The sequence below is a fragment of the Mauremys reevesii genome, linkage group 10, assembly GCF_016161935.1.
Source record: "Mauremys reevesii isolate NIE-2019 linkage group 10, ASM1616193v1, whole genome shotgun sequence".
NCBI lineage: Eukaryota > Metazoa > Chordata > Testudines > Geoemydidae > Mauremys > Mauremys reevesii.
Genome location: NC_052632.1, coordinates 33520987 through 33536676, shown reverse-complemented (window position 1 = coordinate 33536676; position 15690 = coordinate 33520987). Strand labels below are relative to the sequence as shown.

The following is a 15690-nucleotide window of genomic DNA, read 5'->3' as shown; positions in this document are numbered from 1 at the left end:
GCAGCAAGTTGAGCTGGAGCTTGCGGTTCCAGCCCTGCAGGGGGAGTGCCAAGGCTCGGGGTTTCCGGCCTGTGGTGAGAAGACTTGCTGTGGGCTGGATGAAATTAAGCAGCAGGCCGGATTTGGCGCACGAGCCGTAGGTTCCCCAATTCTGTGTTGTTTAGTTATAGGGTATACACAATGTAAATGTTTGCTATTGCATTATAATAGGGTACAGATAAGTGAAAATAATGCAAGTAGCATCCCATTAGTTTCCATGAAGTTTAAACACCAAATACACTCTTATACATTTAACAGTTACTTTGATCTCTTCTAATATACAAGTGAATTGACCTGGTTTATAAAAGCACCCTCTCACAATAGTGCTTAGGGCATAATGTGATAAAACAAAACAATGTAAAATACAGTAACAACATAATTAAAATTCCCACATATAGATTCAAACTAAATAGATTAAAGGGGGTCATACGAACATCCAGTACTTGGTCAGACCAATGGTCTGTCTAGCCCAGTATCCTATCTTCTGATAGTGGCCAATGCCAGGTAGGGTGACCAGACATCCCAGTTTTATCAGGACTGTCCCGATATTTGCTTGTTTGTCCCGCGTCCCGACCCATGTGTGGTTGGGACACTGGACAAACAAGCAATTTTGCCCTCCCGGAGGGACTGTCACCCCCCGACTCCGCCCCCCCCTTCCCCTATTGGATCCCTCCCCAAATCTCCGCCCTGGCCCCGCCTCTTCCCAAAGCACATGGCATTCCTCCTCCCACCCAGGTTTGCAGCTGTAATGGCGGCACAAGCCTGGAGGGAGGGGGTGGTGGCGCGGCTTCCAGTTCCTGCAGCTGGTGGTGAGTACGAGCTCCAGCACCGGGCGGGCAAGGCGGGCTGGCAAGGGGACTGCTCCCCCAGGAGGGAGACGGGGGGGCTCCGGGGCTCTGGACCCCGGCAGTGGTGGGGGAGACCAGGTCGAGGCCACGCGAGCGGGCCATGTAAAGTTTATTGGCTCGAGGGGGACCCTGGCCGGTTCCTCGCCCCTGTAGAGGGGTAGCGTCCCCGCCCTGCTTCAGCATGTCCCGCCGGTTGCCACAGGCCAGGTAAGGAGCTGAGTCCCCCCCCCCCTCGTCCTGGCTCCTCAGCTGAACCCCCCCCCCCCCGTCTCCCTCCTGGGGGAGCAGTCCCCTTGCCAGCCCCCCTTGCCTGCCCGGTGCCAGAGCTTGTACTCACCACCAGCTCCAGGAACTGGAAGCCGCGCCACCACCCCCTCCCTCCAGGCTTGCGCCGCCATTACAGCTGCAAGCCTGGGAGGGAGGAGGAATGCTGGTCAGCTGAGGAGCCAGGACAAGGGGGGAACTCAGCTTCTTACCTGGCCTGCGGTGGCCGGCGGGACATGCTCATGCGGGGCAGGGACGCTACCCCCCTACAGGGGCGAGGAGCCGGCCGGGGTCCCTCCCCGAGCCGCTAAACTTTACATGGGCTTCTCGCGCGGCCCTGAGCCGCTCTTCCCCGCCGCTGCCGGGGTCTGGAGCCCCGCGCCTCTCCTGCTCAGCTGCGCTTCTGGCATGGCTCCTTCCCGTTGGGGTGGCGTGACGTGCCGCATGTGCCCGGGACCGCGGGGAGGGCAGCGCACATGGCTGCAGTGTGGCCAGGGCCTGCTAATTTCACCGCCCCCTGTGAAACGGCTTTTTTTTTTTCCTCCGCGCCCCCCCCACACACACACCTACCCCCACGTCCCGATATTTCATTTCTGTGATCTGGTCACCCTAATGCCAGGTGCTTCAGAGGGAATGAACAGAACAGGCAGCAATCACGTGATCCCTCCCCTGTTGTCCACTCCCAGCTTCTGGCAAACAGAGGCTAGGGACACTCAGAGCATGGTGTTACATCCCTGCCCATACTGGCTAATAGCCATTGATGGACCTATCCTTGAGGACCTTATCCAGTTCTTTTTTGAACCCTGTAATACTTTTGGCTTTCACAACATCCCCTGGCAAGGAATTCCACAGATTGACTGTGTGTTGTATGAAGAAATACTTCCTTTTGTTTGTTTTAAACTTGCTGCCTATTAATTTCATTGGGTGACCTGTAGTTATTGTGTTATGTGAAGAAGTAAATAATGCTTCCTTACTCACTTTTTCCACACCAGTCAAGATTTTATAGACTTCTGTTGTATCCCCCCCTTAGTTGTCTCTTTTCCAAGCTGAAAAATCCTAGTCTTTTTCAAGTCTCCTCAGACAGAAGCTATTCCATACCCCTAATCATTTTTGTTGCCCTTCTCTGTACCTTTTTCCAACTCTAATATATCTTTTTTGAGATGGGGTAACCAGATCTGCACACAGTATTCAAGATATGGGTGTACCATGGATTTATAAAGAGACGTTATGATATTTGCTGTCTTATCTATTCCATAACGTTTCCTAGCATTCTGATAGCTTTTTGTCTGCTGCTGCACATGGAGCAGGTATTTTTTTTTTGAGAACTATCCATAATGACTCCAAGATCTTTCTTGAGTGGTAACAGCTAATTTAGATCCCATTATTTTGTATGTGTAGTTGGGATTATGTTTTCTAACGTGCGTTACTTTGCATTTGTCAACATTGAATTTCATCTGCCATTTTGTTGTGCAGTCACCCAGTTTTGTGAGGTCTGCTTTGGACTTAACTATCTTTAGTAATTTTGTATTATCTGGAAATTTTACCACTTCACTGTTTACCCCTTTTTCCAGATCATTTATGAATATGTTGAACAGCACTGGTCCCAGTATAGACTCCTGTGGGACACCATTATTTACCTCTCTCCATTCTGAAAACTGACCATTTATTCCAACCTTTGTTTTCTGTTACTGATCCGTGAGAGGACCTTTCCTCTTATCCCATGACAGCTTACTTTGTTTAAGAGACTGGTTAGGGACCTTATCAAAGACTTTCTGAAAGTCTAAGTACACTATATTCACTGTATCACCCTTGTCCACATGTTTGTTGACCCCCTTCAAAGAATTTAATAGATTGATGAGGAATGATTTCCCTTTACAAAAGCCATGTTGACTTTTCCCCAACAAATTGTGTTTATCTGTGTGTCTGATAATTCTGTTCTTTACTATAGTTTCAACCAATTTGCCTGGTACTGAAGTTAGGTTTACTGGCCTGTAATTGCCGGGATCACCTCGGGACCCTTTTTTTGAAAGTTGATGTTACATTGGCTATCCACCACTGGTACAGAAGCTGATTTAAATGATAGATTACATATCACAGTTAGTAGTTCTGCAATTTCATATTTGAGTTTCTTCACAACTCTTTGGTTAATAACATCTGGTTCTGGTGACTTAGTACTGTTTAACTTATCAGTTTGTTCCAAAACCTCCTTTAATGACACCTCAGTCTGGGACAGTTCCTCAGATTTGTCACCTAAAAAGATTGGCTCAGGTAGGGGAATCTCCCTCACATCCTCTACAGTGAAGACCGATGCAAAGAATTCATTTATTGATGGACCTATCCATTTCTTCACAATGGCTTTATCTTCCTGGAGATGCTCCTTTAGCATCTTGATCGTCCAGTGGCCACACTGATTGTTTAGCAGGCTTCCTGCTTCTGATATACTTAAAAAAAATTGCTGTTACTTTTTGAGTCTTTGGCTAGTTGCTCTTCAAATTCTTTTTTGGCCTGTCTAATTATACTTACACTTGACTTGCAAGAGTTTATGATCCTTTCTATTTTCCTCAACAGGATTTAACTTCTAATTTTTAAAGGATGCCTTTTTGCCTCTAACCACTTATTTTACTTCGTTGTTTAGCCACGGTGGCACTTTTTTGGTCCTCTTACTATGTTTTTTTTAATTTGGGGGATACATTTCATTTGAGTCTCCATTATGGTGTTTTTTTTAAAGTTTCCATGCAGCTTGCAGGCATTTAACTTTTAGGACTGTACCTTTTAATTTCTGTTTAACTAGCTTCCTCATTTTTGTGTAGTTCCCCTTTCTGAAATTGAATGCTACCATGGTGGGCTTCTTTGATGTGTTTCCCCCCCACAGGGATGTTAAATTATATTATAGTCGCTATTACCAAGTGGTTCGGCTATATTCACCTCTTGGAGCAGATCCTGTGCACTACTAAGAACTAAATCAAGAATTGCCTCCCCTCTTGTGGGTTCCAGGATTGGCTACTCCAAGAAACAGTCATTTATGCTGTCAAGAAACTTTATCTCTGCATCTCGTCCTGAGGTGACATATACCCAGTCAATATGAGGATAGTGAAATCCCCTGTAATTATTGAGGGTTGTTTTTTTTTAATAGCCTCTCTAATCTCCCTGAGCATTTCACAGTCACCATCACCATCCTGATCAGGTGGTTTGTAGTATATCTCTATTGCTATATTCTTATTATTCAAGCATGGAATTTCTGTCCATAGAGATTCTGTGGTACAGTTTGGTTCATTTAAGATTTTTACTGCATTTTACTCAGTATTACATGCTTTCTTTCACATATAGTGCCACTTCCCACCAGCACAAACTATTCTGTCATTCCTGTATATTTTGTACCCTGGTTTTACTATGTCCCACTAACTATCATCACTCCACCAAGTTTCTGTGATACCTATTATATCAATATCCTCATTTAATACCAGGCACTCAAGTTCATCCATTTTAGTCTTTAGTCTTCTAGCATTTATATATAAGCCCTTATAAAACTTGTCACTTTTTAGCTGTCTGCCATTATGTGATGTTAATTGGATGGGACTCTTTTTTTCATTTGACTGTTTCTCATCAGATCCTACCTGTACTTAATCATCTTCCATCCTTTTCTCCTTACTAGGATATAGAGAATCCTCCATTAATAGATCTTGCCCTAAGGGATGTTTCTGTCTGAACTGCATGTTTCTGCGCACCTGTCAGCTTTCCCCCAGCCTAGGGTTCTCACATTTCAGGTTCCCAAAGAAAGGACACTGCCGGAGGGGAGGGTATTTGTGAGGGAGGGTGGTACAGTTGGGGGTGCTGGAAGGGGTACCTGCAACAGGGATACTCACTGAAAGTGGAGGGCACTGTCACTCCCTGTCACAGTGGCAGGGCGGCTGGTGCAAGCCCAGGATGCAGCTACAGCCATCAGTCAGTGCCTCCCTCCGGGACCCCCTCCCTAGGGCTGGGAACCGGGTCCTGGGTGGGTGGGATCCTGCAACTGTGGCTTGCAGGGGAGGGACCAATTGGGAAGTGGACCAGTCAGGGCTCTTTCTGAGCTGCAGCTTGTCTGCTCTGCAGAAGCCCCGGACATTTCCTGTTATTTGAAAAATCTTCCCGGACAAAGAAAGGAGGCTCAAAAAAGAGGTTGTGTCCAGGAAAATCCAGATATATGGTAACCCTAGCCCTTAGTTTAAAAACTCCTCTATGGTCTTTTTAATTTTACATGCCAGTAATCTGGTCATGACAAATATGAAAGGAGAGGTATTAAATATGGGGGCAGCGGTGATACTAACAATTCTTCTGGGAAAACGATGAGTTCGTTTTTAAAAATGGGACTGAGATATGAGTTTTATACCCTAAGGCAACTACAGCAGAAGCACAATTGCCTGCTGACATAAAACACAACTGTGGGATCCCAAGAAGCTGAGAATGTCTGGGTGCAGTTGAAGAAGGAAATCAAATATATCCAGGGCTTTGAGTTTAAGCTGTTGCTTTTTTTTAATCTATCCCTTCCCAGGTAGCTAATATAGGGGAGGAGGAGGAGGAGTATAGTATGAAAATGGCTATGAGCGAATTGTGAACAGAAACACTGTAAATATGAATAAACGTATCTTTTAAAAAAAGCTTGAGGCAGTGAGACTTAGCAGCTGCTACTGAGTGACAAACAAAGAACAGCTTTCTACATTCTAAATACTGTGTAGATGTATAGCCCTGTGAATACTCGGTTGCCTTCTGCTTTAAGACAATAACGTGATAGTTGACAAAGTCTACATATGGAGAGACCTAAAGGGAAATACTAATCTACCAGGTAACCGTGGCTCTATAATTTATTAGTAACTAAGATTGCCACTGGATAAAAATTGAGCAGGAGATAACTTCTGATGTAGATGTGGAGAACAGTGTTTAGTTTAGAAATTTCTCAAGGACTCTACAGCCAGGAAGTTTTCCATTTTCACTTATGATGATGTGAACGATTGGATCTAAAAGGAGAGACGTTTAGAGATCTCGGACTCCGTCACTCCCAATGATAGCTGAATGGATGGATGAATGTTTTACTTTGTGTTCTGTTTTTCACTTTTGTTCTTCAATTCATGGCACATACTTTGCAAACCAGTCATTTTCCATCTCATTTTATAATGCAAATTCTTCTCCACAACTGGTGGGTGAAAAAGAACAGAATGTGTGTGTGACGGTTTGGATCACAGAAACCCCCTTGGGAGTTGCCACGCGATGTGACCAGACTACTTCTACCCCTCCTTTCCCTGCCAGCTCAGGACTCCAGCACCGTGTCTTGCTGAGCCGGATGCTCCCGTCTGCTCCAGCAAAGACCCAGAGTCTGAATTACTTGCCCCAAAGCTGCAGGTTTACCTGAAAGCAGCTAACAGAAGTGTTCCTGTCTTTAACACTCAGATGCCCAACTCTTAATGTGGTCTAAACCCAAATAAATCTGTTTTACCCTGTAAAAGCTTATACAGGGTAAACTCATAAATTGTTTGCCCTCTATAACGCTGATAGAGAGAGATGCACAGTTGTTTGTTCCCCCAGGTATTAATACATACTCTGAGTTAATTAATAAGCAAAAAGTGATTTTATTAAATACAGAAAGTAGGATTTAAGTGGTTCCAAGTAGTAACAGACAGAACAAAGTAAGTCACCAAGCAAAATAAAATAAAACGTGCAAATCTATGTCTAATCAAGTTTTTTTCTCAGACTGGACACTTTCCAGGCCTGGGCACAATTCTTTCCCCTGGTACAGCTCTTGTTCCAGCTCAGGTGGTAGCTAGGGGATTCTTCATGATGGCTTCTCTCCTCCTTTTGTTCTGTTCCACCCCTTTATGTATCTTCTGCATAAGGCGGGAATCCTTTGTCCCTCTTTGGGTTCCCACTCCCTCCTTCTCAATGGAAAGACCAGGTTAAAGATGGATTCCAGTTCAGGTGACATGATCACATGTCACTGCAAGACGTCATTGCCCACTTGCCAGCACACACATATACAGGAAGACTTACAGGTAAAACAGAGCCATCTGCAGTCAATTGTCCTGGTTAATGGGAGTCATCAAGATTCCAAACCACCATTAATGGCCCACACTTTGCTTAATTACAACAGGCCCTCAGAGTTATATTTCATATTTCTAGTTTCAGATACAAGAGTGATACATTCATATAAATAGGATGATCACACTCGGTAGATTATAAGCTTTGTAATGATACCTTACAAGAGACCTTTGGCATGAAGCATATTCCGGTTACATTATATTCACTCATTAGCATATTTTTATAAAACCATATAGACTGCACCATCATAGTGTGAAACTGCAGTTCTGCTGGCACAAGGAATTTGAAATACCTCAGGCAGGATGTTTGTCTTGCACAGCAGCCAACAAAAATGAAACTTTGGTATCATATCTTCTGTGAGTTTTGTTTAACAAGGCACCATGACAGGAGATTTAAGGTATCTCATTCTCATATGAAGTGCTGAGAGTCATTTGTGTAAAATCTGGTCAACAGATCCATAATCCTTTCTTCTACCTAGTCATTTTTCCTTATTGATTTAACAGAGGAGACCAATCTGATAAGAATAATGGCAACAAACACACTCAAGTAAAATATAATAAAAATGTATTTAGATATGAGTTTTACTGCTTAGTTTAAAGATGTTTGCATTTCCATTGCCCATTCTGTTAATTAGAAGAAGACTTAACTCTCTTTAAAATTTGTAGATTAAATGTCTTAAATATTTATTTTATTGCAGTTTTGTTACACTTCCTCTTGCTGTAGGAATTAATAGTTCATATGGCAATAGATACACAACAGAACATGTAAATATATTATACTGTTACAGTGCATCCTTTAATATATGTTCTTGTCCACTTTCAGCCAAGCTCGTTACATAATCTTAAAATCAGGTTCTTGATGATTGTAGGTATGGAGGCTTGGATTTTTCTGCAGTCTTTATTCATGTATATAAAGAATTCTTCATGGTGTCTTGGGCTAACTTAAATGTGCAAGAGGCTATCAAGGAAGCAACCATATCGGGGCTATGCTATAGTATGAGGGGTTGGACTGGATGACCTCCTGAGGTCCCTTCCAACCCTGAGATTCTATGATGAGAGCAGCCTCTTGAGACTTAGCCCTGGTCTACACTACAAGTTTATGTTGAATTTAGCAGTGTTTGATCAATTTAACTCTGCACCCGTCCACACGATGAAGCCATTTTTGTAGACTTAAAGGGCTCTTAAAATTGATTCTGTACTCCTCCCAGACGAGGGGATTAGCACTGAAATCGACCCAAGCACTAATAACGATGGGAATATTGGTTTCGCTGAGGTCTAACAGAGTCAGTAAACTGCGCCAGCGCGCTTTTAAACATCCAAATGCACATTCTACCACCATTCTGCACTTGCTCAGCCTATAGTTGAACAACTCCTGACTACTGTGCAGGCTGCCTGTGTATGGCTTCATGAGCCATGACATTAAGGGGTAGGCTGGGTCCCCAAGGATAACTATAGGCATTTCAACATCCCCAGTGGTTATTTTCTGGTCTGGAAAGTAAGTCCCTTTCTCCAGCTGTTCAAACAGACCAGAGTTCCTGAAGATGCGAGCGCCATGTACCTTTCCCAGCCATCCCATGTTGATGTTGGTGAAATGTCCCTTGTGATCCACTAGTGCTTGCAGCACCATTGAAAAGTACCCCTTTCAGTTTATGTACTGGCTGCCTTGGTGCTCCGGTCCCAAGATAGAGATATGCGTTCCATCTATTGCCCCACCACATTTAGGGAATTCCATTGGAGCAAAGCCATCCACTATGACCTGCACATTTCCCAGAGTCACTACCCTTGATAGCAGCAGCTCAGTGATCGCGTTGGCTACTTGGATCACAGCAGCCCCCACAACAGATTTGCCCACTCCAAATTGATGCCCAACTGACCGGTAGCTGTCTGGCATTGCAAGCTTTCAGCAGGCTATTGCTACTCACTTGTGAACTGTGAGCGCTGCTCTCATCTTGGTATTGTTGCGATTCAGGGCAAGGGAAAGCAAGTCACAAAGTTCCATGAAAGTGCCTTTACGCATGTGTTCCACGGCATGAACCTGCCCCATTACCACCATGATGTCCAAATTGCCAGGGCCCGTGCTTTGAGATAAGTCTGTGTCCATGTCCTCATCACTCTTGTCACCGTGCTGCCATCACCACCTCACCTGCTTTTGAAGTTTCTGGTGCTGCATATACTGCAGGATAATGCGCGTGGTGTTTACAGTGCTCAAAACTGCCGTGGTGATCTGAGCGGGCTCTATGCTTGCCGTAGTATGGCGTCTGCGTGGAAAAAAGACGCGAAACAATTGTCTGCAGTTGCTCTCATGGAAGGAGGGGCAACTGATGACATGGCTTACAGGGTTGGCTTACAGGGAATTAAAATCAACAAAAGGGGTTTGCATCAAGGAGAAAGACACACAACTGTCACACCGAAGCCTGGCCAGTCATGAAACTGGTTTTCAAAGCCTCTGTGATGCACAGCGTGCCTTGCTGTGCTCTTCTAATCTAATCGCAAACAGCCTAGTCAGCAAACAGCGCCAGCGAGCTTTTAAACGTCCAAAGGCACATTCTACCACCATTCTGCAGTTGCTCAGCCTATAGTTGAACTGCTCCTTACTACTGTCCAGGTTTCATGAGCCATGGGAACAAAGGGTAGGCCAGGGTAGGTGCGACCGCGCGGTGCTGCTGGCTGGGAGAGCAGCCTGAGGCAAAAGCCTCCAGCTCGCATGATATTCCAGGCAGGACTGAATTTCCATTAGATGAAACGTAAAGAAGAGAATGACCTGAAGTCACTCCCATTTATGTCCAGGTGCCCCCGACTGACTTCACCAAGGCTGGCCAGGAGCACCCATGTCTGCCCAGGTGAGGTCGGCCAGGAGCAACCAGGAGACAGCAGCAGACAGTGTAATAGAGCTGCTAACTGTCTTTGCTAACTTGCAAAGGCGAGGAGCTGCTGCTGTGTAGCAATGCAGTACTGCGTCTGTCAGCAGCACCCAGGAGACTGTACAGTGACAGTGAGCTGAGCGGGCTCCATGCTTGCCGTGGCATGTCGTCTGCATGGGTAACCCAGGAAAAAAGGCGAGAAACAATTTTTTGCTGTTGCTTTCACAGAGGGAGCGAGGGAGGGGGGCCTGATGGCATGTACCCAGAACCACATATGACAATGTTTTTGCCCCATCAGGCATTGGGAGCTCAACCCAGAATTCCAATGGGCAGCAGAGACTGTGGGATAGCTAACACAGTGCAACGCTCCGAAAGTCGACACTAGCCTCGGTACTGTGGACTCACTCTGCCGACTTAATGCGCTTAGTGGGGGGACACACAATCGACTGTATTGAATTGATTTCTAAAAAATCAACATCTATTAAATTGACCTAATTTCGTAGTGTAGACATACCCTTGGGGAGATGGAGATGTAAAGGTGGAGAAACTAGGCATGCATGATTAATTTGTATAGGTAGATTTGGCATATTAGTGGGGGGTGTGTGTGTGTGTATGTGTGTGTGTGTGTGTGTATATATATATATATATATATATATATATATATATATATAAAGAAATGGATATTTAGCGGAATGTTGTTGGCACCTCTGCTCTCTTGGCGCTAGAGCCCTGCAAATCTTTATATCCGCGGATCATGTTTGGGGATTACAGATCGGATGCAGATACAAATTTTGTATCCGCGTAGAGCTCTACTTGGTACCTCTGTTGTCTTCCTTTCAATGCAAGTTAAATTATATCCATGCTTGACAAGTGTATCAGTCTCTTTATTTTTCAGTACTCTCGTCTCTTTTTTGTAGGCTGCTACTCGTCAGGACATGACATACTGGCTTCAAGAACTTCAACAGAAGAGATGGGAATATTGTAACAACCTTGATGTAGCAAAGAGGGACAGCAGAACTTCACCTACACCCAGTGACTTTTCCAAAGGTCTTGTTGCCAAAGACAATATAGGTAAGTTGAAAACTTAAGATACACATATGGAGCATGTCGTATTTCTGTTTAGTAACAGTTTGCCACTATTATTTTGTTCATGGTACATTTTCTACAATTTTCCTCCTTTTTTTCCTTCTTTAAAGCGGATTACAATGTTCTTGTAAAGTTTTGCAGAATCATGTTCGCTCTAAAATCAATATATTTATATTCATTTCTTGTGTTTATAAATGTGCCTCTTAAACATAAACATAAGTTCATATGGCTGTCCTAACTTATTTCAGTCATGGAACATAATGACGCTTGGAAGAATAGATTTCGTAAATGGAAGCAAAATGGAGTACCGTTAAGGTTGGGTCAATAGTGTGAAAGAGCTCAATTTAAAGGGTATTAATTCATCCTTTTGTTGTCAGAATATCTTAAAATGTGGCATGTTTAGATTCTTGGCATTTAAGGGCCACTCCCTCAGTGGGAGGGGAGAAAAATCTTTTCAAATGGAAAGAGTCTAGTTGGTTTATTACTTTGGTCAACTACAGAAAGTATTTAAAATTATCTTCTACATTCTGAACAGTTATTACAAATGTAGAAGACCAAATAAAGCTCATGCCTTTACTACTAAGGGCAGTGCATTGGTGTAAACATAATTGCTATGGTCGAGGAGAATAAGCAAAACAAGATTGCTGAAAGCATGTGGTGAGAGAATATTTTGAGTTTAACATAGTTTGTTAGGCACCAGTTGTTTGATCTTTATTTTTCTTATAATCATTTCTTACTTTTATGTCTCATTAGTTGTACTCACTTAAGATCTATCTCTTCGTAGATAATGAACTTGTTTTATTGTTTTATCTAATCAGTATGTTAAAATTGAAGTGTTTGGGAAACTCCAGTTATGGTGGCATGTTGTGTGCATATTATTTCTATTAAAGAAATAGTGGATTTTTATTGTCCAGAAGAGTGGGCTGGGCAGTACAGGACATGCACGTCTGGGGAAAATCTAAGACTGGGGGTGTCTTGGGGTCACCCTGCAGTATAAATAAGGCTGGTGAGAGCCAGAGTCTAACCCAAGTGTGGCTGGCAGCCTGCAGTTATACACAACCAGGATGTGACTTGCATGCTGTGGAAGACAGTTTGTAAGCAGCCCAGGTGGGAATTACTTCAGCAAAGCATTGTAAGGCACTCAAAGTTGCAGGGCCAGGGTGGCATACCTACTCATTAGTCTAGATGGTACCCTGGAATGTCACAGCATGTGCTTAAGGGCTTTGCGAAATCATGGACTTAGTCTCTTGTCTTTCCAAAGCATATACTTTACTAAAAGAGAACCTGATTTCAGGTCTAATCAAATGCCTAATATACGGTGCCCTAAAGAGAGTGAGTGAGTATAAACTAATTTACAAAGTTCTGCGTGTTGCTGAATAATGCAGTTTCAAAATAGGCCACTTTCATTTTGTGATAATATTCACTTTCTACTGTGTTACTGTGCAACAAGACTTACATGCAGGTAATATATTGTATATTCAGAACTAATTCTGATAGTTGTCCTTATGAAAGTATGGAGAGGTGGAAGCAGCTCTAGTTAGTAACCAGCTTTTCATTAGAAGTTTGATGTTTTCTCCCAACCTTTAAGACAGTGAAAGATAACTTTTTACTTCAAATTTGCATGTGTGGTTTGACAGAAAGAGAATATCTTTAGTCAAGCTTAATATAAACCAGAGGTCGGCAACCTTTCAGAAGTTGTGTGCCGAGTTTTTATTTATTCATGCTAATTTAAGGTTTCGCGTGCCAGTAATACATTTTAACATTTTTAGAAGGTCTCTTTCTATAAGTCTATAATATATAACTAAACTACTGCTGTATGTAAAGTAAATAAGGTATTTAAAATGTTTAAGAAGCTTCATTTAAAATTAAATTAAAATGCAGAGCCCCCTGGACCAGTGGCCAGAACCCGGGCAGTGTGAGTGCCACTGAAAATCAGCTCACATGCCGCCTTTGGCACACATGCCATAGGTTGCCTACCCCTGATATAAACTTCCAGAGATATAAGAGGTCTAGAAAGTGCAGCAATGCATTTTTCAAACTTTTATGTTTTTGCTGATGTAGGACAGACACTTTGATTTGGTTTGCTCTTTGATTATTGCAGAAAACTGATACCTTCCATCATATCCAGAAATGGGGAACTAATTCTATTGTATTCCAAATGGGATGTGACAGAAAGCTCCCTTGGGCTAATGCAAACTTTTAAGGTCAGGTATATTTTTCCAATATTTGGCAAAACTCAAAAGGCTTTAAAATTCATTGACTTAAACTGGTTCATTCCATAGTAACAGGAAATTTAAGCCAAATTACCCCTCCCCCCCCGCTCCCCAAAGTTCAGATTCCCCTGTTGGCCTGCTGCAGCACTACCCTCTAATCCATTCCCTGCCTACATTTGAGAGAGTAGTTGTAGTTTGACTGTTCTATACCACAGAGAGTTTGAAAATATGAGATTAGTTATTTTTTACTAGGTCTCCCTTTCTTACTACTTGATTAAACTTCTAAAAATAATACGTGCCACTTACAATGATTTATATCTGTAGATTAAGAGCTTTACAATGGGAGGTGATTTTTCCCCTCTGATCAGAGGCTGTAAATTACATCTATAACTTGTAAAAACCTCCTACTGTACTATTGATTACATACCTTGTAGCAGAATATACAAGCTGCATTACAAAAGTGAGTCTTTAAAAGCAGGTTCAGTTACTAATCATCTGAATGGTGAAGTAGTGCTGCTTCAGATCAAGAAACAAATTATGCATTGCAATATCTTTTTTTAAAAATGTAGATTATATGAGAGAAATAATTTTTCTTTTCTTTCAGTTACTCAGATTTCTAATTTAAACCATTTTAGAGTGAAAAGTAGAGGTTGTCCTACCATTCTGTCTGATGTAGCCTTGACAAGGAGGCATTCTTGTTGCTCGTTTATTTTAATCATGTTTATGAAGAAGTGGGCTGTGAAAAGCAAATATAGTAACACTACTTTTGTATGTCTTGTAATGGAGCCTTTGTACTGTTCATGGATGTCAAGTAAATAATTTGTTCTTTCCAGTGCATTGAACTTTCAGTTTCTTGGAATTTCATATAGCTTCCGTTTTTTTCATTTGGTTATTAGTTTTTAGGCGATCCGATATTATTGCATTCATCTACATTTAGTTTCTCAATTAATATTGGTACACTGTGTATTTATAACAAGCCCCATATATTTTGACATAACTTGCAACAACTGCTTTCAATGTCAGTAAGCTTTTCACAATTCTGTTTACAACAGTGCACCATGCCTAATGCTTCATCAATTAAGTATTCATTGAGAAGGTATCACTCTATCTAGCATTAAGACATAAAGGAAAACAACTGAATGGAGATATTTTATATTCAAAATTGCACACCCATATTAAGTAGTAAGAAGCCAATTATCTTAGTCTGAGAAAGACAGGATTAAAGGAGAAATAGTTTGAGTATTCTTCTTCACACCCTGCCCTGGAGTCGATGAAAGGTGCTCTGAAGTCTACGAATTCATTGACTAGTGGATAATTTCCTCTGATTATATATCTAGCAAAACTGTTGAACAGTGGTAGATGTCTCTCGTTTCAGATTCCCTTCCAGCTAATACGTAACACTGATGTTTAGTTCATAGAATGGCCAGACACAAAGTTATCCTGATATTTTAAAGGAGCATGGTTTGGACTCAGTTTCTTTGAATTATTGATATCTTCAAATATATTTCTAGCACCCCAATAGTGATGCTATAATTATGGCTGAGGAGGCATTTTCAATAAGCTCCTATTTTCAAGTTCTATAATAATAATATTTGGGGAGAAATTACTATGTTGAAATTTCTCTTGCTGCGTCTCTGCCCAAGAAAGTGGGTGAGCTTTCTGGAAAACTTGAATAAAAATCCTTTCAGTAAGTGAGTAGTTTAATAAAGCACATGAGAACAATTTCTCTATGGCTCCAGGTTCTATGGCGAGCAAAATAGGAATAATTACCAACTTCAGGGATGTTGTGAGGCTTCATTAGTTAATATTTGCAAAGACCTTTGTGGTGAGCTGATAAAAAGTGCTATATAAATGCAAGAAGGTGGCAATTGGAGTTCTTTAATTTTTACAACTATTGTAGAACACTAGGGAAGAGATGAGATGGAGAGACTGATGTGTGTTTTCTTCATAGAGGGCCTGCTTATGCCGCCTCCCGCTGTGGGACCACTTACAGCTGAAGGTACTGTTCAAAGTAATGTGACAGAATGAGGCCCAGACTTTGTATCAACAATTTGTAACCAGGCCAGAGATGAGCAAGGAAATCACTCTCTTTCCACTGCTTCGTGACAGAGGGACAAAGCTACCTCTTTTCCCCCAACCACAAAATCCTAGTTAGATGTTTGTTTATATACATCAATGTCTATCACTTCATTTGCATATCAGTGTGGTGTTTATTTCCTATTATATATTTAATGGATTGAGTTGTCATCACAGAATTTGTTACTATCTGGAGTTGAATTCCATCATTCCTCAGTGTTGCCTTAGGAAAATG

At 42.3% G+C, this 15690-nt stretch overlaps 1 protein-coding gene across 2 annotated transcripts in view; it reads left to right on the top strand.

Annotated features, from left to right (window-relative positions):
* Positions 1-15690, top strand: part of TBC1D2B (TBC1 domain family member 2B) — a 63039-nt gene that overhangs the window by 9693 nt on the left and 37656 nt on the right. Inside the window, exons 1-2 of one of the 2 annotated variants that reach the window (XM_039492055.1) lie at positions 10427-10470; positions 10998-11151. In XM_039492055.1, coding sequence (XP_039347989.1) covers positions 11016-11151 — 136 coding nt within the window. In that variant the 5' untranslated portion in view covers positions 10427-10470; positions 10998-11015. Of the gene's footprint in view, positions 1-10426; positions 10471-10997; positions 11152-15690 lie in introns of those variants that run through there. The other variant, XM_039492053.1, reaches the window with a different exon arrangement.